This window comes from Geotrypetes seraphini, chromosome 2 (genome assembly GCF_902459505.1).
Source record: "Geotrypetes seraphini chromosome 2, aGeoSer1.1, whole genome shotgun sequence".
NCBI lineage: Eukaryota > Metazoa > Chordata > Amphibia > Gymnophiona > Dermophiidae > Geotrypetes > Geotrypetes seraphini.
In genome coordinates this window covers 442,492,054-442,514,659 of record NC_047085.1, presented here as the reverse complement: position 1 = coordinate 442,514,659, position 22,606 = coordinate 442,492,054, and the positions used below count along the sequence as shown (strand labels likewise).

The 22,606-nt window shown below is 42.2% G+C and overlaps 2 protein-coding genes across 5 annotated transcripts in view; one reads left to right on the top strand and one right to left on the bottom strand.

Annotated features, from left to right (window-relative positions):
* Positions 1-6,089, top strand: part of LOC117354928 (protein adenylyltransferase SelO, mitochondrial-like) — a 96,016-nt gene extending 89,927 nt beyond the window's left edge. The window contains exons 19-20 of the mRNA XM_033932890.1: positions 233-312; positions 3,902-6,089. Coding sequence (XP_033788781.1) covers positions 233-312; positions 3,902-4,024 — 203 coding nt within the window. The 3' untranslated portion in view covers positions 4,025-6,089. The remainder of the gene's footprint in view (positions 1-232; positions 313-3,901) is intronic.
* A 549-nt stretch (positions 6,090-6,638) lies between these two features.
* APBB1IP (amyloid beta precursor protein binding family B member 1 interacting protein) overlaps positions 6,639-22,606 on the bottom strand; it is a 267,594-nt gene continuing 251,626 nt past the window's right edge. For all 4 annotated transcript variants that reach the window (XM_033931405.1, XM_033931404.1, XM_033931406.1 and 1 more), the window contains one exon: positions 6,639-10,146. In XM_033931405.1, coding sequence (XP_033787296.1) covers positions 9,553-10,146 — 594 coding nt within the window. In that variant the 3' untranslated portion in view covers positions 6,639-9,552. The remainder of the gene's footprint in view (positions 10,147-22,606) is intronic.

Here is a 22,606-nt window from a genome sequence, read left to right as displayed (position 1 = left end):
CTTCAGTGCATTTGCCGAGGGGGAATCACTATCGCAGCTTTGTGAAAGGAGCCCTAAATCTGCGATTAGCACATGGGAAACGCCTGCATTAGAATGTGCTAAACCCAGATTTCATCAAACTTTGGTGAAAGGACCACATTGTTATCGGGGAGAATTCATGTTGTTTATTTAATCACTAAACAGTTTATGAGATGAGTGTTTACAAAATCATCTACATTGCTTTGGCTTTCAGGAGTCAATCCTAGATATGTGCTCCGAAACTGGATGGCAGAATCCGCAATCCGCAAGGCTGAAATGAATGATTTTACAGAGGTAAAACTGGCTTTTAATATTTTTTTCATTATACCATATAAGTATTTGCACATGAAATAGGTTGGTTGCTGTGTTGTTCCAGCACTGTTTATTTCTTTCACTTATTTAAACCCCCCCCCCCAAAAAAAAACAAACCCCAAACAAACATTTCAGCTGCTTAGCAGTTACTGGTGAGTGGAATATTCAGTGACACTGACCAGATAGTGCAGTTGTATATTCCCTTTGACCACCTCAGGACTCTCAAGACAGTGCAGGGGCTGTCTGTGAGTACAGCTTTGACAGAGACAGAGGTTATTTGATTAATGGCAATATTCAAATAGCAAAACGATTGTGGGATTTTTTTTTAACCTACAGCAACCCTTATAACAATGGATGGCTCCTAGTGATAGTATCACAAGACTACCACCAGGGGATTATTGGTGCCATTTTGGATTCCAGCACTTACCCGGGCAGCAACAAAAGGGAACTGCTGCTGCCCAGGACCACTGGTTATCGATGCATTTCCCCAGGGTGATTTCTGGGGAGGAGAGAGGTTGCTGGGAATATGTGGGGGGGTTTCTAAGTGTGTGTGGGGGAGACACTTTGTGTGCCAGGGCACTCGGCTGTTGGTGGAAGGGACTTTGTTTGGATTGGGAGGTTGGGGGCTGTCGGGGTTAGCATGTGTGATTGGGGAAGGAGAATTGCCACAGAACCTGCCCTGACAGTGCCTTGCACTACTAGACTGCTGGTAGCACAGCTGCAGTTGTTGCCTCTTTTTCAGGTGACGGTACGTTCAACTGCACCATCGCCATTCGTGACAGCTAGTGCGTGGTATTGAACCATGTGCTAGCAATCACTGCCAGCCATACCCCTGGCCACTCATGTGTCACCCACTCTTGAATTAGGCAGATAATGTGGGATTTTTGGTGTAAAGGTCACCCTTTAAGAGCAGTAAACAGGATCACAAGTCTGCACCACCGTTTATCATTCTGAATCTTTGCTTTAGCTGTTTAACGAAGATTAGTAAAAGGGCCCCTAAATTAGATAGAATTTGTTGGCATTGGTTAGAAGTAAGACACACGTTACAGTGCATTCTCAATATTTCATGCATCTGTGGAGATGTGACTAGGGACTGCAATTCACCATTTGTGCCACTTTGCATATTCACAGACATACACATTTCAAAAAAAGCCTTCATTTGCTTACACTTTCACTTTCATGTTTTGGGCGTTTGCTTCTAGAAATGGCCACCAAGCATCCAGAGAATGAGTTGCAAGCAAAGCACCCTAAAAGAAAGAAACATATGATGTGTCTTAGTGACAAAATATGCACCTCAGTTGTTAGACAGACTTTGTTCTGGCAGGTCTGTTTTTGCTGTTGGCCATGAATTTCATTCCAGAAGTTGAATGCTATCTCCACCATAAAAACCTTGCTGATTTTGAATAATGCACCAGTACATTGTTGCTAGGACCTTGAAAATACACACCCTGATGTTGAAGTTCTCTTCATGCCCCTGAACTCAACATCCATCAACCAATCTAAAGTTTCAGGCATCTCATTTGCCTGTTAACACTGAAACACTTAAGAGACCCAAGCAGACAAGAGACCCAAGCAAAAAGAGACCCAAGCAGACAAGGCTGACGCAGTTTTTTCAGTTAGTGAGCAATGAGACTCAGGCACCTGAGCTTCATCTGGTAGACGTTGAGATCCACCAGCGTTGACGTCTTCATTTTCTACTACCATTCTGGAGGTGCAGGGCTCTCCCTCTCCAGAGGTTGATTTGACAGAAGTCGATCGGCCATGATAAAGTATACATCATTTGTTAATCTGTAATTGTTGTGTAAAGCTGTTTTTATCAAGCAGTGTCCATTTCCCAGTCTGAGGTGTAGCATCTAGTTCTGCAGCTGTGTTTTTCAATAGTACCAACAACAAATAGATAACTTGTTATAAGATGTATAGAATACTGTATATGGTTTTTGACAAGTTCTTTCCCATGGAGGACCCTTGCCCTGTTTCCGCAGTTATGAGGAACCACAGGTATGGCTGGAACCTAACCTCTATTTTCCCAAAGAGATGCTGTTTCACTTTGTTCGAATTTGTAGTTTGCAATGTTTTTATGAACCATACTGCCACGAATAGTGAGGATACAGTTCTGAACAGCAGGATGATGGCTGGAGAACTGTTAGCAGTGTCATTACTTGTGCCTGTCTCTAGAATGATACACTGATTGTGTGGAGCTAGTTCAGCTGAAAGATCCCTGCAGGGTGATTACCTCAGAAACAGGTGGCAGAACTGAAGCATCAATAAAATACATTTTGCAGCATGTAAGATCTAAAGCAGAAGAGGTGATAATTCTGAATCACAAGATGACAGCTGGACACAGATTGCAAACATAAGTAAAATCCAGTTTCACTTGAACTGTGCAACAGGTATGCAGCCCTAGAAGTGGAAGAGGTAAGATCATCCCAGAGTAAGGAGGAAATGAGACTTGTAAATTAACCTCTGCACTTGGGAAGCAAAGAGTGTTACTGTTTTCAGTCTGAGTACTACTTACTAACTTGTAGATTAGAAATGATGAGCTGGGAGATGTGCTATCTGCCTGCTAATAAGATCCTCTCAGAGAGATGTCAGAGATTCATTGAACCTATTGACTATTATCTAATGGTATTCATCCATGTTGGCACAAATGATATTGCCAAGTATCTCAGTGAACATATTAAAAATGACTTCTTGACTCTAGGAGAGAGAGTGAAGTAGATGCGTACTCAGGTATGGAATTTTTCCTGTTAGCAACTTTTACATTCTCAAATGTTATAGTCCCAGGTTTTTTGAGTCTTCATAAAGTATACTTTTACCACAAACCATGATTAAAAAATAATTTATGAGACTCTGTTACATGCTGGCTAATACTAAAAGGTTAACAACACCCACAAAAGAGTATACACACCAATAGAACTAGGACAGATGATTATTCACTAAAAAGACATGACACTGCCAGTGTTTCTGCTCTTGGCATGCATCAGGGGTCTATAACATACAAAAATATTTGCATAAATAAATCCAAATGTACAAATTCTACAAGATATATATATATATACAGTACTCCCCCGAAATTCACGGGGGTTCCGTTCCAGGAGCACCTGCGAATTTTGAAAATCTGCGAATGTGGTTTAAGAGCAGATCGTTGGCAGAAGAGGCAGAAGAAGGAAGCTGGGGACGGCGGCGGGTGCTTAAAATCGGGTGCGGGATCCTTCTTAGTCATTTCTGACCGCCTCTTCCGGGAACTAAAGTCAGGCTACACCAATCAGGAGCTGTTTTGACATGCCAGATAGCGTGTCAATGCAGCTCCTGATTGGTGTAGCCTGACTTTAGTTCCCAGAAAAGGCGGTCAAAAAATACCACAAAAGACTGAGTCCGCAATTTGCGAACCGCAAATTCACGGGGGAGTACTATGTATATATAATATTCATTTATACATTGGCTATTTTGTAGAATTATGTTCAGCATCATTACACAGCTGTGAATATGATTTTGGACAATAGACGTTTTCCTTCTTACAGCTTTTTCTAGGGGAGCATTTATTAATCTATTTTTGTCATACTATTGTAAGGTTCGTCTTCTGCAGCAAGTCCTTCAGAAACCTTTCCAGGTGCAGACAAAAGCAGAAGAAGCTGGCTATTCTCTACGACCTCCCTCTTGGGCCAAAGATCTCCAGGTCAGCTGCTCATCTTGATCAAAATGAAGAAAAGCAAGAAACCCAAAGCAATCGGATTTGAAGAAATTATCAATAATTGCTATGGCTCAGAAGTAGACACTGTGTCAGCATTTTGTTCACTGTCCCATTGACAATGAAAATATTGTACGAATAATCTTTGGAAAAAACATACATTCAGGCATTGTGTCCAAATGAATCAGTGCTGTGCATACTTTGACAGGAATGAACCTCACATCATGTCACTGTTTTCTTCTGCAAATTGCATTGGTTGCCAGTGGAGGCTCGGATTAAGTTTAAGTTTGGATGCTTTTGTTACAAAATCCTGTTTGGACTTTCTCCCAATTATCTTACAAATTCATTCTCATTTGCCACAAACATACTAGATGTTCACATGCCAGTTTCATCTTTCCATCTGTAAGAGGATGCAAATTCAAAAAGTATCACCATCATCTTTTGTCTTACCAGGCAGCGTCCTGGGACAGATTTAAATACCTTAATTATGACTTCAAATACTTACTTGGATTTTAGGAGGCATCTGAAGACTTATTTGTTTACCAAATACTTAGGTAATTAAGTTAATCCATCTCATTGTTCAATTTCTTTTGTAAACTGCATAGAACTTCACGGTCCTGCGATCTATAAGTAATTTCTAATGTAATAAGCTAGGATATGGTGGACATGATGTCATTCTCAGAGATGTACTGCTAGTGCTTAATACTTTCTTCTGGACTGCAATAAGTTTTCAGTATTTATTATATGGGCAAGTGGTACTACGTTTAGAGAATGACATGGGGAAAAATTTGTCCCTGTCCCTACAGGAACGCAATTTCCCCATCCCGGCCCCGCAAATTTTGTCCTGGTCCCATTCCTGTAAGCTCTGCCTTAACCACACAAGCCTCAGACACTTATGATTTTAAAGTATTTGAGGCTTGTGCAGATGAGGACAGAGCTTTCAGGAATGGGGATGGGATGGGAAAATGAGTTCCCATGGGGACGGGGAAAAATTTGTCCCCGTGTCAATCTCTAACTAGGATGTTGAAGGCCCCTCTTCTGGATGTCTAGAGATCAAAGGGAAGGAGAAGGGTCTCCCGTTCCTGGGTAATTCTCCCTTTGTAGCATCAAAGTGCCACTTCCTAGGTCCTTCTCTTCTTTACTGCCCTCATCTCTATGTCCTCCACTAAGTCTTCTTTTCACCTTTCTCCATTCTTCTCTGGCATTCCTCTCATTGCTCACTGGCAAAACACAACAGGAACCTGATGATTCTTTTCCCTGAATCCATAAGCCAGATCAGTCTCCCTATGGCAATTTTTCAACAGTAGTATGCAGCTTGTGATGTGTCCTACCGCTTCCTGCATGGGCTTTCTATTACCAGGAGCATAGCCATAGGTAGGGCTACGCCTACTTACTTTCACCCGAGGCCCTTCCAGAAGTGGTGCACCCCAGCCATTCAGGATGTGACAAAACCTCGCTCCTACCCTCTCTCACTTGAAATCATTTTTGTATTTTCTTTTCCCTCTCCTCCTCCCATTGCTGTGCTTCCACCTTATATTATGGGCAGCGATTCACTCTGGCTGCCTCCAGGGCTGGCCCTCTGCCTCATCCTACCCTAGAGTAAACAAGAAGTCACATCAGAGAGGGTGGGACGGAACAGCTGGGGTAGCAAGATATAACTAAATCGATTGAAAACTAACTCGATTGAAAACTAACTCGATTGATGGATGCTGAAATGAGTCTAGATGGTGTGGGTTTTAAGCTGAAGTATATGGTCACAGCCAGGGAGCTTGAAACCTACTGTGTTCTCTGACTAGATTAACAATGCAAATGACAGGAAACACTTTTCTCACATGGTCACTATTGTTTGGCAGTGTATTTGCCTTGGAGAAGGGGGATGAAAGATGGTAAAAAATGAGTCAGAGGATCATTTTCTTGGAAAAATTGAGGAGACCTGGCATGCTAGGGAAATCCCCCAGTCGTTCGCAGTTGGCGGTCCCAGTCATTCGCAGTATTTTCTGACCGCGAACCGCCAACAAGGAGAGGGCAAAGGGAGAGGCAGGAGAGAGCAGCCAGAGCGCCAGCGAGTGCAGAAAATCACTCGCTGTATGCTCCAACCGCCTCTTCCTGCACTAAGTCGGACCTTATCCAATCAGGAGCTGCTTTGATACGCAGCTCCTGATTGGTGAGGCCCGACTTAGTGCAGGAAGAGGCAGTCAGAGCATACAGCAAGTGATTTCCTGCACTCGCTGATGCTCCGGCTGCTTTCTCCTGCCGCCCTCTTCAGTCTCTCCCATGAAAACCCAATAATAAGAGCAGGCCTACTCAGGGTATCCAGGCCTTAGGCTTTATTTAATCAACAGTGTTTAAAAAAATAAAAGTTTAGAATCTTTTTGAAGATCCCTCGTAAATTAACTTCCATAGGTTCATTACCCTGAAAGTCAGGATCCCTTAGTTCCTGTGAAGGGTCAGGATCTGGAACTTCTGCTAATATGCAGTTATTTCAAAACTGGATTTTTTTTTTTTATCTGAAAATAGGCACAATAAAGAAATAACTTTGCCTTTATTCCATAGTTTGTATAAACACTGGTATTTTTCTCTACCTTATGAATTAAAAGAAATCTGATCATCACAGTGCCATGCTTGCATTTATAAAACTCCCTCCCAGAATGTGTGAATCTTTACATATAACAGGGATGCAGAATAGTAGATCACTTGATTTCACTGTTTCAGTACAAGCACAAAAGACTACTGAAAATGATGCAAACATTTTAGATACCAAAGCAAAGGTGCTTAAGGAAAAAGTTCAATCCTTAATTAATATAGAGAAATTAAACATGATCATTTATTTGCAACTGTAAGTATGAATTTTACACATGCAAATGAAGCACAAATCTGGAAATTAACAATTAATTAGCACTTATTTCTTTATAAAACTGCATTTATATTTGTAGTTTTAAATGGAGATCCTTGCAGGGCTCTACTGAGGGGTGCCATCTTTCTAACATTTAAGTACACCCATATAAGCCAAGAAAAGCCAGGCCTAAATACCTGTGCCTAAGTTATGTGTGGACTGGGTGTATTCTTTAACAGTGCTCCTCCCTTGGCCACACCCCCTTTCAGATTCACACACTCAAACTAACACGCACCACTTTATAGAATGCGCCAAGTTGTGTGCGTAACTTCTAATTCATGCCAATTAGCATCAATTATGAAGTGTTAATTGTCTATTATTGTCACCAATTGGTCTTGTTAAACAAGTTGCATGTACAAATTGTGTATGTAACCTGTGGCACTATATACAAAATTTAGAGATACGTGGACATTAGCTTTAGTAAAAAGGCTTCTTAATTTTCAGAAGATTGTTCCTTTGAGACAAATGGCAAATCTGACCTGAAAAAGAAGGCTTGCCTTCAAAAGCTTGTCAAGGAATATATTTAGTCTAATCAAAAAAGGTATTACCTTATTTTTCTTTCTTTTGTTGTATTTTGTTTTTTATTATTAGGCAAATGGTTGTCATGTGCACCTCAGTAGAATTCCACTGTTGCTTAGCGCTGTAATTGTTTCCCTGCTGGATGCAGAGATAGTGGTTGTTCTGAAATTACAACAAAATCATCCATAGAAACGATCTGTGGTGATCTTACATCAGGTTTTTATTCTTTTTACTTTGTATGCATTGATATTCCACTTGGCTTCTAGGACTGCACTGCAACCTGCAGCACATCCAGAAGAGCTGATCCAATTATAGGCCAAATGGACTGAAAATATGAGGGAAATGCCATTTAGTAAAGAGCTTATCGCTTGGATTTGGGTCAGCACATTGTAAACACCAGAGCCAATTTATAGTCTCAGTCTTTGACTGTTTGCCTCTTCTTGGTATGAATGTAGGTAGCATTTTGGATGGGAAGAGCGAGAAGGCTGAAGGAGTTCAAACTGCAGTCCTGAAGTGATGCAATCCTGTTAGATTTTGAGGTTATCCCTAATGAATATTCAGAAGAGATATTTGCATGCACGGCCTCAGTTCTTTGCAAATATTTTTCATGCATATTCACTAGTGGTATTGTGAAAACCTGACTGGTCTATAGTCCTCTACAATTGCAACTGGCCTATGTGGAGTGGTTCATTCCCTACCATTATTAGCTTAAAGCAGCAATATTAGTTCTAATATTCAAATATCAGTGTGGCTGCTTCTTGGCTCTGTTGCTTCCTGTTTTGATTCTGGAGACAACTTTCAGAGCTACATATTTATAGAAATCAATACTGTAGTGGTTTATGTTTAAAACAAGGCTTCCTGAGAATTTGCCTCCCTCGATGAGGCATTCTCTAGAGCTTGTTTAGGTTGAGAAAGGAAAATAACATTAGTAGATTGTATTTTCAACTCTACACATATTAATTTTATATGAAAAAATGTGTACCCACATAAAACCAAATGCAAATAGCCACAGATACTTTGCACTCACATCGCATTTCAGAGTACAGTTATGTGCCTGCTTGTACATGGTGTGAACAATCTGAAAATTCCCCTCCCCCATACTGTACAGAATATTTTTTTGGTCCTGGTATAATACATTTGAATACCATTTTCAAATAATTAAAGGTGTAAACCTCTCTGTTTTGATGGCGTAGGAGGATCCTGATGATGCGCTGCACGTTTGCAAAGATTTGCAGTACTGGGAGTAGATAAGTGGAAGAGCTCCCAAAACTTTTATACCCCAATATTTTTCCTGAAAAAAATGTAGCTAAAACTCACAGCCAAATGGGGGATCCTAACATTGTTGTAATAACAAAAGTTCAATGTAGAACGGCATCACTGGTGTCTTAATAAGCTATATCAAAATATTAAGGGCCCATTGGCCAGAAAGTGGCATGCTAGATAATTGTATTTATTTATTTATTTTAAAAATTTCTATTCTGCATAGCCTATAATTCTATGCAGATTACAAAATACATGAGAACATACAAATAACAATTTACAACCTAACAAAATTCCAGACACAAATAAAATAAGTAAAATCATCAAAACTATCCCTGCAACAATACAATTTCTGCCTTCTCCCTCTTTGCTGAAAACTTACTGTTGGCATATCATCCACTGCTTCAGATTTAGAAAGTGCACGAAAACAATACAGTTTTAAGCCCTTTCCTGAACTATAGTACAGCGGAGGTTTGTCTGAGGTCAAATGATAATGACACTCTGGGCTCCTTTTACGAAGGTGCGCTAAGCGTTTTAGCGCACGCACCAGATTAGCGTGTGCTAGCTGAAAATCTACCGCCTGCTCAAAAGGAGGCGGTAGCGGCTGGCGTGCGCGGCAATTTAGCATGTGCTATTCCACGCATTAAGGCCCTAGCGCGGCTTTGTAAAAGGAGCCCTTACTGTTGGCATATCATTCACTACTTCAGATTTAGAAAGTACGCCAAAACAATACAGTTTTAAGCCCTTTCCTGAACTGTAGTACAGCGGAGGTTTGTCTGAGGTCAGATGATAATGATACTAAATGTCCTTTAATCCTGTACTGGATAATTTGATTTATAAATCTGAATTACAGAACATAACTTCAAGAGTTGCTCCCTCTCTTTTTCTGCAAAGCTTTCATGAGATCAGACATGAAGTCTGGCTGACCACCCCCGGCCGGAGCTGGTCTAGGCAGCCTTTGCTCCTCAGAATGCAGACCAGTCATATCTAGCCTTTTTGGAGGCAATGGAATGGGTTTTTTCACAAAAGGTTTAGGCTGGTTGGAGGATGGAAGTGGAGGTGGAAGAGGAGGACCTGGCTGTAGTGATGCTCCATTACCTGTTGCAAAGCAAGGAGGGGGAGGTGGCAAAAAGTCAGGAGGAGGATCATAGAAATCATCAGGTGGTGGCGGCAAATCATTCTCGCACGGTGGAGGCAATGAAAAAACATCTGCTGGTGGTAGTGATGATGGTGGTGGTGGTGGTAGCGGTGACAGCGCATTTGTGTTGATATTTTTCACACTGGATGGCAATGAGATTGGAGCTGATGAATAGAATTGTGAAGATATTCGGGCTGGTGCTGGGGGTGGTATTTTTGATACACGCAAAGCTACTTTTGGGATCTGTTGATAGTTAGTTGATGGTATAGGTTGTACTTGCGCTTGCTCAAGATCCCGTCCAACGTTTGGCTTCTTTTCCTTTAATGAAAATACAGGTAAAGATTTCAGTACTGAGCAGAATACTTTGCAGCTACTTTTTCTCCATGAGTCACTGCCCACACCACCAAACCCTCTCCCCAGTCAAACAAGGACAAACTCATACCCTATTTTATTTATTTATTTATTCGATTTTCTAGCCCATGCTCCCCAAAGAGCCCAGAATGGGTTAGAAATATACATACATAATGAAAGGTTAGCAACAAGGTTCAAGTTGACATACATGGAGACATACCGTGTTTCCCCGAAAATAAGACAGTGTCATATTGATTTGGGGCCCCAAAAACACACTAGGTCTTATTTTTTGGGTATGCACAAGATCATCTCTCCCTTCTTCTCCTTCACCCCAATTCTTTCTCTCCCCCACATGCAGCATCTTTCATCCCCTCCCTCCCATCCCCCTGTGTAGCAGAAGTTTGCCCCGCTTCTATCCTTCCCACCCTCCCATCCCTTGTGCATCGGAACCACCTCACAGCCGAACTCCTGCTGACCCTCCATCCTTCCCTTCTCGCCAACCATGAGTGAGCCCTACCTTGATCCAAAGCAGCGTCGGGCCAGCAGCACTCAAAAGAGGCTGTTTGGTCATGTCTGTCGGGGATTTCAAACTGCCGCATTACTGATGATATCATCAGTAACGCAGCAGAGTGAAATTCCTGACGGACAATGCCAAGCAGCCTGTTTAGAGTGCTGCCAGCTCGATGCTGATTTGGATGAAGGTAGGGCTCACTCGTGGCTGGCAGGGAGGGAAGGATGGAGGGTCAGCAGGGGTTTGGCTGTATGGTGGAGCGGAGGTGGGGGGGGCGGATTGAAATTGCTGCTGGTGAATTCCAGGACTAGGGCTTATTTTTGGAGTAGGGCTTATATTAAGACCTACTCCAAAAATGATGCTAGGGCTTATTTTTGGGATAGGTCTTATTTTCGGGGAAACACGGTACATAGTAGCGGTTGGCGACATGGTAGGCATAATCTTCATAAAGTAGTGGGGCATAGTCATACTCTGAGAGGACTAGATGTTTGGCTAGCGGGAAGCCTGTTTGGATAGCGACTAGATGGGCTCAGTCCTCATAAGTAGTGAGACAAATTTCTATATAAAGCATGAGAAAACAAATATCAGGATTGAAAGTGATGTACAGGAACAATAAGATAATTCATATTTCAGCTAACCTAGCTCATGGTTAGACCTAAAGAATTTCCATAATAATTATTGGTGGAGCCTAGTCTGTACAACCTATAGATTTGAGTGCTAAAAAAATTTGAGTGCTACAAAAATGAGATTTTTATCTAAAATTAATGCAAAATGGTCAATATCATCAACTTATATTAATGATACCTTCAAACCTTCTGTGTTTTCTTTGTAATAAGTTCCACTGTTCTTATAGTTGAACTGTTATAATTTATTGTAACCTCTCTGTCTTTATGTCAAAACCTCAATAAAGATGCCAAGACTAAAAAGTAATTACTACTACTATTAATTATTTCTATAGTGCTACCAGACGTACTCAGCGCTGCACAGTCACAAAGGAGACAGTCCCTCCTCGAAGGATCTTATAATCTAAACAGAGAAGACAGACAAACAGATGCCATGAATACAATTAGGGAGAATGGTTAATCTGCTGGCTAGGGAGTAGGATTATGAATTGAAGGCTATATATAAAAAAGTGGGTTTTCAGTCTGCTTTTAAACAAGAGAAGGGGTGTGGTGGACAAACTCAGGTAGTTTATTCCAGGCATAGGGGGAGCTAGAAGAAAGGAATGAAGTCAATGAAGCCGTCTGCGCAATGCACAGCGGCTACGAAAATGGTGAACAGAATGCTAGGCATGATTAAGAAGGGGATCATGAACAGATTGGAGAAGGTTATCATGCTGCTGTACCAGGCTATGGTAAGCCCTCACCTGGAATACTGCGTCCAGCACTGGTCGCCGAACAAGGCACGGTATTACTTGACAGGGTCCAGAGAAGAGTGACTAAAATGGTTAAGGGTTTGGAGGAGTTGCCGTACAGTGAGAGATTAGGGAAGCTGGGCCTGTTCTCCCTTGAAAAGAGGAGACTGAATGGAGACATGATCAAAACATTCAAGATAATGAAGGGAATAGACTTAGGAGATAAAGACAGGTTGTTCACCCTCTCCAAGGTAGAGAGAACGAGAGGGCACTCTCTGAAGTTAAAAGGGGATAGATTCCGTATGAACGTAAGGAAGTTCTTCTTCACCCAGAGAGTGGTGGAGAACTGGAACGCTCTTCCAGAGTCTGTTATAAGCGAAAACAAGCTCCAGGGATTCAAGACAAGGTTGGACAAGTTCCTGCTGAACCGGAAAGAATGCAGGTAGGGCTGGTCTCGGTTAGGGCACAGGTCTTTGACCTGGGGGCTGCTGTGTGAGCGGCTGCTGGGCGCGATGGACCACTAGTCTGACCCAGCAGCGGCAATTCTTATGTTCTTATGTTCTGGTCTTGGCAGTGCAGGAGAAGGGTACAGCTAAGAGCAGCTTATCTGAGGAACAGAGTTCTCTGGGAGGTGTATATGAAGAGAGGAGAGATATGTGGGGCAGAAGAATGAACACACTTATAGGTTAGTAATAGGAGTTTGAAATGTATGTGAAGGCGGATAGGGAGCCAGTGAAGTGATTTAAGGAGAGGGGTAACATGAGTGTAGTGAGTTTGGTAGAAGATGAGTTGTGCAGCAGTTTTGCATAGATTGTAGGGGGAAGAGGCAGCACAGTAGGAGACCAGTTAAAAGTAGATTGCAGTAATCTAAGGGTGAGATTACGAGAGTGTGGATAAGGATCTGGGTAGTGTGCTCAGAGAGGAAGGGGCATGTTGTAGAGATAGAAGCAACAGGCCTTAACGGTTTGTTGGATGTTAAGCTAGGATGATTTCAATCCTGCCCAACATGGCCGCTTCCCAAAGCCAATAGCTCATAATATGCATTTGTTATTGAGTTAGAGTTAGCTCAATGTGCATAGAAAATGAGAGGTCAGAATTGAAGATGACTCCATGGTTGCGAGCAGAGGAGACTGGAATGATGACAGAATTATTTACAGAGATGGAGAACGGAGGAAGAGGAGTGGAGGGTTTAGCAGGAAAGAGAAGCAGCTCAGTCTTGGACAGGTTGTTTCAGAAGACGGCAGGGCATTCAGGCAGCAATATCAGCTAAACATGCTGAGACTTTTTCTTGGACATTAGGTGAAATTTCCGGTGTAGAGAGGTAGATCTGAGAGTCATTAGCATATAGATGATACTGGAAGCCTTGGGAGGAGATCAGGGTACCAAGGGAGGACGTGTAGAGAGAGAAAAGAAGATGGGATACTGGGCTAAATGGACCTTTAGGCTGACCCAGTAAGGCTATTCTTATGTCCTAAGACAGAACACTGGGGTACCCCAACTGCTAGCAGGATAGCAACAGAAGAGGATCCACCGATGCATACACTAAATGTGCGATGGAAGAGGTAGGAGACAAACCAGGAGAGGGCAGATTCGCGGAATCCAAGTGAGGACAGCATATCAAGGATTAAGCAGTGATTAACAGTGTCAAAGGCAGCAGGTCAAGAAGGATGAGGATTGAGTAAAAGCCCTTAGATCTGGCCAGGAACAGATATTATACTTCTATAAGATATAATAGAGATGTTCAGAAATAGGATCTGCTTCTTCGGTAGCACACAGAATAAATATAGACGAGTAAATTTCAAAATGAACAGAGGCAGGGAACAACTCTTGAAATCGGTTAAGAAACCCTAATCCAGCTTATTGATGGTGGTTGTCAAGAAGACTGATTGAGTTGGCAGAACAAATACACAGTATACTTTAAGTTCTGCAATATTAATAATGTGGAACTTTCATATGCAAAATCCATTGATGGTAAGAGCAGATAGCGTAGCTGGTTTTAAGAAAGACATGGGGGAAGCCACTGCTTGCCTTGGATCGGTAGCATGGAATGTTGCTACTCCTTCGGTTTTGGACAGGTACTAGTGACCTGGAGTGGCCACCGTGAGAATGGGCTACTGGGCTTGATGGACCATTGGTCTGACCCAGTAAGGCTGTTCTTATGTTCTTATCATCTTAGCAACGCCAGCTATAATTTGGGTCCAGAATTTTTCATTTTGTCCATTGCTGAATTGTTTCACTAAAATTAAAAATAGCTATAATGTAACTTTTGTACCTTAAGCAGGAGTTCATGGAGGGACTCTGAAGTTTCTTTTTGCCATTGTGGTTATCAATGCATTTTGTAATGGGCTATATTTACCCTACAGCATCCATAGCTCCAGAAAAAAAGGCAGCCAGCTGCAACACAGGGCAGTTCAGTGACAGAGATAGACAAGCAACAATGAAGTTGGTAAAAAAAAAAAAAAAAAAAATGGAATAAAGGGTGTCACTGAGTGGACATGTGGGAAAGTTAAGGTCTAAACTCTTACGGAACAATCTTGTTTGGAACCTCACTCATGACAAAGAGTCCACTTAAAAAACATAAGGATAATCTCCTTATTATGACTGGAGTTGCCTTACAAATGATTATGAGGAATTGGAAACAATGGGACCGATTAAATCTACCTTTCTGGTGGGAGACTCTTTGTTTGTATTACTGGTATGAGAAAATTTTAGCAGAGGAACTAGGTGATTCTAGAAAATTTAAGGAGATTAGGAGTCCATTGGAACTTTACGTAAAAGATCTTTAAAATAATATGCTTACATGATCCTGTCAGTTTTGAGATTTCAATAAACATCCAGGAAAAGGGAGGGAGGGGGGTTCCTTGATTCATGTTTCATGTATAGAATATAAGTGCTTTTATGGAATTTATTGTTATGTACTTTCATGCACTCTTTGTATAATGTTCTCATAAAATGAATAAACAGTTGAAACAAACAAAAAAAGGTCTAAACTCTATTTGGCCCAGCCCAGCCCAGCCCAGCCTATAGATCAGAGCCGTATTCCAATCGAGTTTTCCGGATTTCCCCAATGAATATGCAGGATATCTACTTGCATGCACTGCTTTTAATGCATATTCATTGGGGAAATCCTGAAAACCCGACTGGAATATGGCTCTCGAGGACTGGAGTTCCCTACCCCCGCTATAGATCATATTAAGCTAGGAGCCTAATAGGAGTAGGCAGACTGGTAGGAAGGAGTGAAAAAAATAATAAATGCTAGAGGAAGAATGGAGGTATTCTGGCTAGAGAAGAATTATTCACACTCAAGGCCGGCTTAGCCTATTGTCCAGGAAAGGCCATGTCCCAGGTACTGGTGATAATGGGTACCATGCTCCCAGTCTGTCTGCCTTCAAACTTCTAGAGGGATAGATGCAAGACTGGAATTCTGGTACCTTTTATAATCAGTGCCCTGGACCAATGGCTCATCTGGTCCAGCGAGAGGGGAAGACTTGAGAGAAAAGGCAAGATACTAGATCATAGGTGGAGGCGTACGAGAAACCACACTCCAGGGTTGTGTGTGGGAGTGCCAAAGCAAAGGTTGGCTCAGAGCACCACAGTCCCTTGAGCCAATCCTAGCAACACTATGAGAGTGGGTGCACCAGGATGAAAGAGCTAGCCATGAGAGTAGAGGCTGATCAAATTTTGTTTTCAGATTCAGCACTGAAACTGGCCTGAAATTTGGTTCGTGTTTTGGCTGAGAATGCCAGTGCATTTTTGGCTGAAACCAACATTCTCTCTTCCCCCTCAACAGAAGATGGACCTGCTGACAGAAGCTCTCCTCTCCAAAACTCCCCCCACTCCCACTCTCACCGGTAACAACTCCTTTCTCCCAAGCTCCAACCAATTCACCCCCCCCCCCCATGCAGCCCCCCTTATGAGCCCATCTCCCCAAGTGGCAGCCCTCTCCTATTTTATTGGTGAGTAGAGGGTGCAGGAATGTCCTTAGGTCACTGCTTCTCCAGTGCACACCAGCTCAGAAAATGGCTTCCTGCAGCAGTCTCGAGACTGCCATGGAAGGTCCTGACAGCCATGTCGAGAATGGAACCAGCACTGGCATGAGCGATCCTCACTCTCCTCCTTCCTGATTTCAGTTTCATGATGACTGCCAGGACCACCTGTGGCCATCTCGCAAGACTGCTGCTGCTGAATGTCCTGGAAGCAATTTTCTGAGATGGGCATGTTCAGGGGCAGGAACTAGTGGGGACGCTCCTGCACTCTCTACCCACCAATGAAAAGGTAGGCCTAGGAGGGGGGATGCGGCTCAGGAGGGGGAGAGGTAGTTTTGGTTTCAGTTTTTGCTTAAACCAAGCAGCCAATTTTGCTTGTAGATTTGGCACAAACCAAAAGATCCTGGTTTTGGTCGGTCTTTACATGAGAGCAGGTACTCGTATATTGGGCCAGTATGGCCTAGTCATGAGAGCAAGTCCTGACACTGTCCAAGCCATTCATCTGCATACTCCTGTTCCCTCCAAGACTCTGGTCATGGAAGTAGGAAATCAATAATATCAAAACAGTTCATTATTCACAGTAGTCTTCTAAACAATATCTAAAACTGAAAAACCATTGACCTGGGGATGTGGTAGGATAGTAAAGCAACATCTTTGTTCCCCAACTAATCATTTGAACGTGGTCTGCATGCCAGTTTGACACTAGCTATTGTGAGGATTGTTGCCATGGGAACCAAGCATTGTGCCTTACGTGTTAATGGTGGTTAATTGCAAGAAAAGGCTGCCAGGGATTTTACTTTTGAAAGCATAAAAAAATGAGGGCTTTTAAGATTTGTCATTTAAAAAAATGTTCAGTTTTTTTTTCATTGTATACATTAGAAAATATTCACTAAATAATTCTGCTTTTCTTTCCTGTTAGAAAGAGATGTGTGTGGTTCTGTCAAACGTCTAAATCTGATATGTCATCCCAAGTCTCAGGATAATCTGCTGTGGCATGAAACCATTTAATATGACAGGAATGAATCCCCCCCCCCCCCCCGGACACACTAATTTCCACTTTAAAATGAATCACTTTCAAATCACAGAATACGATATATGGCACATTGGGGTTATTAAATACTATGCTCAGTGTCAACATAAAAGAATACAAATATTTGCATGAAAAATTGTAAGTTGCAATGTAAATTAAAAGCAGGTAAAATGAATGATACATAGTACAAACTATGTACAAGGGCTACAGTTAACTCAATGATTGATTGTACACCACATTATTTATTCATTTAAAAAATTTACATTCTGCTCTTATCAAAATTTTTAGGTAGATTCCAACAAATGTACATAATTTATAACAGATAAAGGCCTCCTTTTATCAAGCCACATTAGGGCTTTAAAAAAAAATCACGGCCACTGCGGTAAAAGCTCCGATGCTCATAGGCATTCTATGAATGTTGGAGATTTTACTGCAGCGGCCAGCGATGAAAAAAACCTCCTAATTCAGCTTGATAAAAGGGGGCTAAATACATTAAAACAGCAATTACTTAATAAACTTCAAAACACTTGGAAAAAAAGAAAAAGAAAATCAGCATTGATAGACCTTCCTAGACAAAAATATTTTCAACAAAAGCTCTCCTTATAACCTGTCTTGTCTCCTGACACCACTTCCTGTTTCTGCATGGGCAGGATGGGTCAGAGGGAGGGAGATTTGGGGAGAACGGGATAGAAAATGAATCTTTTGTTTTCAAGTTTCTAGAGACCTGGAATGAACTTCCCGACTCCATTAGGCTTTTAGGCCAGCTGCAATTATTTTGTAAATTCCTGAAAACTTTGTTGTTCTTGCAATTTTTAAATGGTTTAACTACAGCCTCAACGAAATGATAATATTATAGTTATTTTTCTTATGCTTTTCTTAAGTTTTAATTAGTTCTTCCTTCTCCTATGTTTTCTGCTATGTACTCTAGTCTTAATTATATGTGAACCGAATCGAGCTCCACTGGGAGATGACCCGGTATATAAACCAAAGATTAGATTAAATAATCAGTCCTTTAGGGAAAGGAAGTGAAGGGTGTAGAATCTGATATACCACTTTTCTGTGGTTACAGTTAAAGTGATTTACATATTACATACAGCTAACTTGTTTTGTACCTGTAGGTGATAGGGAGGGTGAACTGACTTGCCCACAAGGATCTGCAGTGGAAAATAAATAAATAAGGGGCCCTTTTACTAAGGTACACTAACTGATTTAGGACGTGCTAACAATTAGCGTGCCCTAAATGCTATGAAGCCCCTAGGCAGAGATTTTAGAATGTTGTAAATTTTATTAAGTGCAATATTGCATTTTAAAATCCCTTGCTTGTAATGAACATGTGCTGGAGAACCTATCAACATGAAGAAAGAAAAATTGCAAATGCATAATAAACAAGAGCAGGAGAGAATTATATGCAGAAAAATGTCTGAATTCACAGTCCAAATTTGGGCAGTCATTGATCTAAACAATTGGTCTATACATTGTTAAATTAAACAGGATGTGGCCAAGAGGTGGAGAAGGACTAAGGTGCAGAGATGGAAAGATAGGGGTCCAGATTTAGATGCCCTTGAGAAAACTGACTCCTGGTGACCATTCAAGGAGGGATTCCTTCCCCACCCAATTGTTTTCTTATGATACAAGAACAGTTTACTATTGCCTTCTCCCGAGACAGTGTGTGTGTTGGGGGAGAAGGAGGGGGAGTTGGCGGGGTCGTTAAGTGACTTCCCAAAATCTACAAGGAGCTATCATGACATTTTGGCCCCGATTCTATAACCAGCGCCTAAATTTAGCCGTCGGTAGGCACTCTGCCAATGTTCAAAAGCGGCAAGGTTGAAGTGCCTACCGACACCTAAATAAAAGGCAGCTAAAATGTCCGCTGGAATCACGGCTAGGTTGGCGCTGTAAATCACCTAACGCCAAAGTAGGTGTGGCTAACGCCCAAAGTGGCAGGCGATCTATAGCAGCTACCTAGCCGTGAATCACACCAAGATAGGGGGCTGAAATGTAGGCCCAGGTAACCCTGGCCTACATTTTAGCTGCTTATCTTTGCTTAGACCATAGCAGCCGATCGCAGCAGGAGAATTCCCCCTCCCCCATCTGCAGAGTGGCAGGGATTCTACAAAACTGTGATTCTTGGGCACCAGCAACAGAATTGCGGCTTTAGGGAGTCTCTGTCGCTCAGCTGATTTTGGAGGGGGAAATTCCCCTGCTGCGATTGGCTGAGCACCAGTTAAAGAATCGCGGCTTTGGGGAATCCATGCCCCTCAGCTGATGGGGGAGGGGGGAATTCCCCCTGCCATGATCAGCTGCTGTGGTCTAGCAGCAAAGATAAGTGGCTGAAATGTAGCCCTGGCCTACATTTCAGCCACCTATCTTGGAGCGATTCTGTAACCAGCGCCCTGGACTGATTGACTTTTAAACATAGAAACATAGAATATGATGGCAGAAAAGGGCCAGCGGCCCAAGTCTGCCCACTCAAGAACCCTCCCTCCTTTGAGAGTCTATCTTTTAAGTATAACTCTGCAGCAACCCCACCTGTTTGTCCTAACGTCTCTTGAAGTCGAGCAGGTTACTGGCCTCTACTACCTGGCGTGGAAGACCATTCCATCGATCAATCACCCTTACGGTAAAGAAGTATTTCCTAGTGTCACTGTGAAATCTTCCCCCCTTAAGTTTTAGCGGATGCCCTCTTGTCGCCGTGGGACCCGTAAGAAAAAAGATTTCTTCCTCCACCCCAATGCGACCCGTGATGTATTTGAATGTTTCTATCATGTCCCCCCTTTCTCTGCGCTCTTCGAGAGAGGATAAGCGCAGTCTGCTCAGATGTTCTTCATATGGGAGATCTTTAAGTCCCGAGAACATCCTAGTGGCCATTCTCTGGATCGACTCCATTCTCTTCACATCCTTTTCATAGTGTGGCCTCCAATACTGGACACAGTACTCCAGGTGTGGTCTCAGTATATCCCACCGATCAGTGGGATCGGTATAACGGCAGTATGACTTCAGGCTTTCGGCTGATAAAGCTCCTTCTGATGCAACCCAGCATTTGTCTAGCCTTGGCTGTAGCTTTCTCCACCTGATTGGCAGCTTTCATATCTTCCCGGATGATTACTCCCAAGTCCCTTTCTGCAACAGTTCTTGTTAAGTTCTCACCGTTCAAGGTGTATGTTCTGCACGGATTTCCGTTACCAAGGTGATTACCTTACATTTTTTGGCATTAAAATTTAGTTGCCAAGTACTGGACCATTGTTCTAGTAAAAGTAGATCCTGCTCCATAGCGTTGGGCCTGGTCTCGCTGTCAGGTTCTGTTGCCTTGCCCACAACGTTGCATAGTTTAGCGTCATCGGCAAATAATGTAATTTTGCCTCAAAGTCCCTGAGTTAGATCCCTTACAAAGATATTAAATAGCATTGGGCCCAAGACCGAGCCCTGCTGAACTCCACTGGTCACTCTCGACATTTTTGATGGAATATCGTTTATCATTACCCTTTGAAGTCTGCTGCTAAGCCAGTCTTCTACCCATTTAGCCAGTGTATCTCCTAGTCCTATCGCGTTTATCTTGTTCAATAACCTACGGTGTGGGACACTATCAAAAGCCTTACTGAAGTCTAAATACACAATGTCCAGGGACTCTCCTCCATCTAGTTTTTTTGTTATCCAGTCAAAGAAGCTTATCAGATTGGATTGACAAGACCTTCCCTTTGTAAAGCCATGCTGGTGGGGATCCCTTAATCTTTCATCGTCCAGAATAGTGTCCAATCTATTTTTAATCAATGTTTCCATGAGTTTACTCACTATCGACTTGGGCGCCGGTTACAGAATCCATGCCTTTGAACCTGGCTCCCCCATTCCCAGCCTGCTGTTTTAACCATTAGGCTACTCCTCCACAAAGATAGGGGTAGAGAGGAGGAGATGGTTTAGAAGATGGATATATGAGGCAAATTTAAGATAGACTAGATGAGCTGCTGAGAGGGAGAGATGTCTGCTGAAGTGCTGAGAGGTACGGCAGGATTAAAGTATAGACAAACTAGGCATGTGCTTAGGGCCCAGTGGCGTACCTAGCATATGTGAAACCCGGGGCCCATCATTTTTTGACACCCACCCATCTATATCAAAAATATGATTTTTAGTAACAATCCACATATCGCACAAAAGTGTACCTAGAAAAAGGCAGCATCTTAAACACTGCAGTGAGCACTAGAACACCAACACATACATTGTCAATGCCAACTGAAAACTATGTCCTTTTCATACACACAGAACAGAGATACACCCTCACCCAATATGGAATAATCACAAACTAAAAATAGAAATATGTAGACAAAAGTTAAACTGAACCGCCAAGAAACCAGACTCTGCATACAATGCAACACCACAAAAACAGTGACACATGTCCCCTAATACTGTGCAAAATATAAAGACGGTATATGTAAATTTGAAAAAAACTGATACATAGCAAGCACCACTTTACAAATTAACAAATAAAAATAAAACAAATAATGAAAAATAAGAAAATACCATTTTATTGGACTAACCCATTTTTCAATTAGCTTTCAGAGACCAAATCTTTCTTCAGAACAGTACAGTATACTGCTGTTATGGTATCCTGTCCTGACCTGAGGAAAGGGGTTTAGTCCAAAAGATTGCCTTATTTCCATTTTCTATTTATAAACTTTTATCAATACAGTTACAATACTACTTGATTCTAAGTAAAGCAACAAAAAAATCTTTCTACCTTTTGTCATTTCTGCTTTAATCATCTTCTCTTTGCTCTCTTCTTTCTATACAGCGTTTGTCCTCTCTTCCTTCCATGCAGCATCTGCCCTCTCTTTGCCCCTTCCACCCAGATTCTGCCCTCTCTCTCTGCCCCTTCCATCTACTGTCCACCCTCTCTCTCTTCCGTAAGGCATCTTCCCTCTTTCTATGTCCCTTCAATAAACTGTTTATCTGGGGTCCCTTCTCTCCTTTGCACATGATTCATTTCAGCATCACCCCCTCTCCATTTTTCTGTCTCCACCCCCTTCCCTATGCTTTGGCATCTCTCTCTTTCTCTTCTCCTTTCCTTCCTTCCTTCCCACTCCACACCATGGTCTGGTATCTCTATCTCCTTCCCTTCCCTCATTCCATGGCATCTCTTCCTCCCCCTCCATGGTCTGGTATCTCCTTTCCTTTTATCCTTTCCCTCCCTCCCATGGACTTGGCATCGGATGACAGCGGCTACCTCGGGAGACCCTTGATAAAGCGTAATAACGCGAAACATGTTGGGTCTGGCTCCCAGGTTGGCAGACGCAGAGATAAGTACACAGTAATATAAATAAGTAAATAAAAAGAGAATGGCACATAGCACTTTAAACGCACATTGAAATATTTAAAATTATTTATGCTTCAAATATTTATGAATGCGGAATAGCCAATGATGAAGGTTACCACGTAATTCTCCCTCCAGGTGCAAACTGTAAAGCGGCGGAGTGGTGGAACTGAGGCTTCCACATACAGTTATTGAAGAATTCTTTAAGAGGTTTTGAATATCTAGTCTTTGTTTGCTGGTTAAG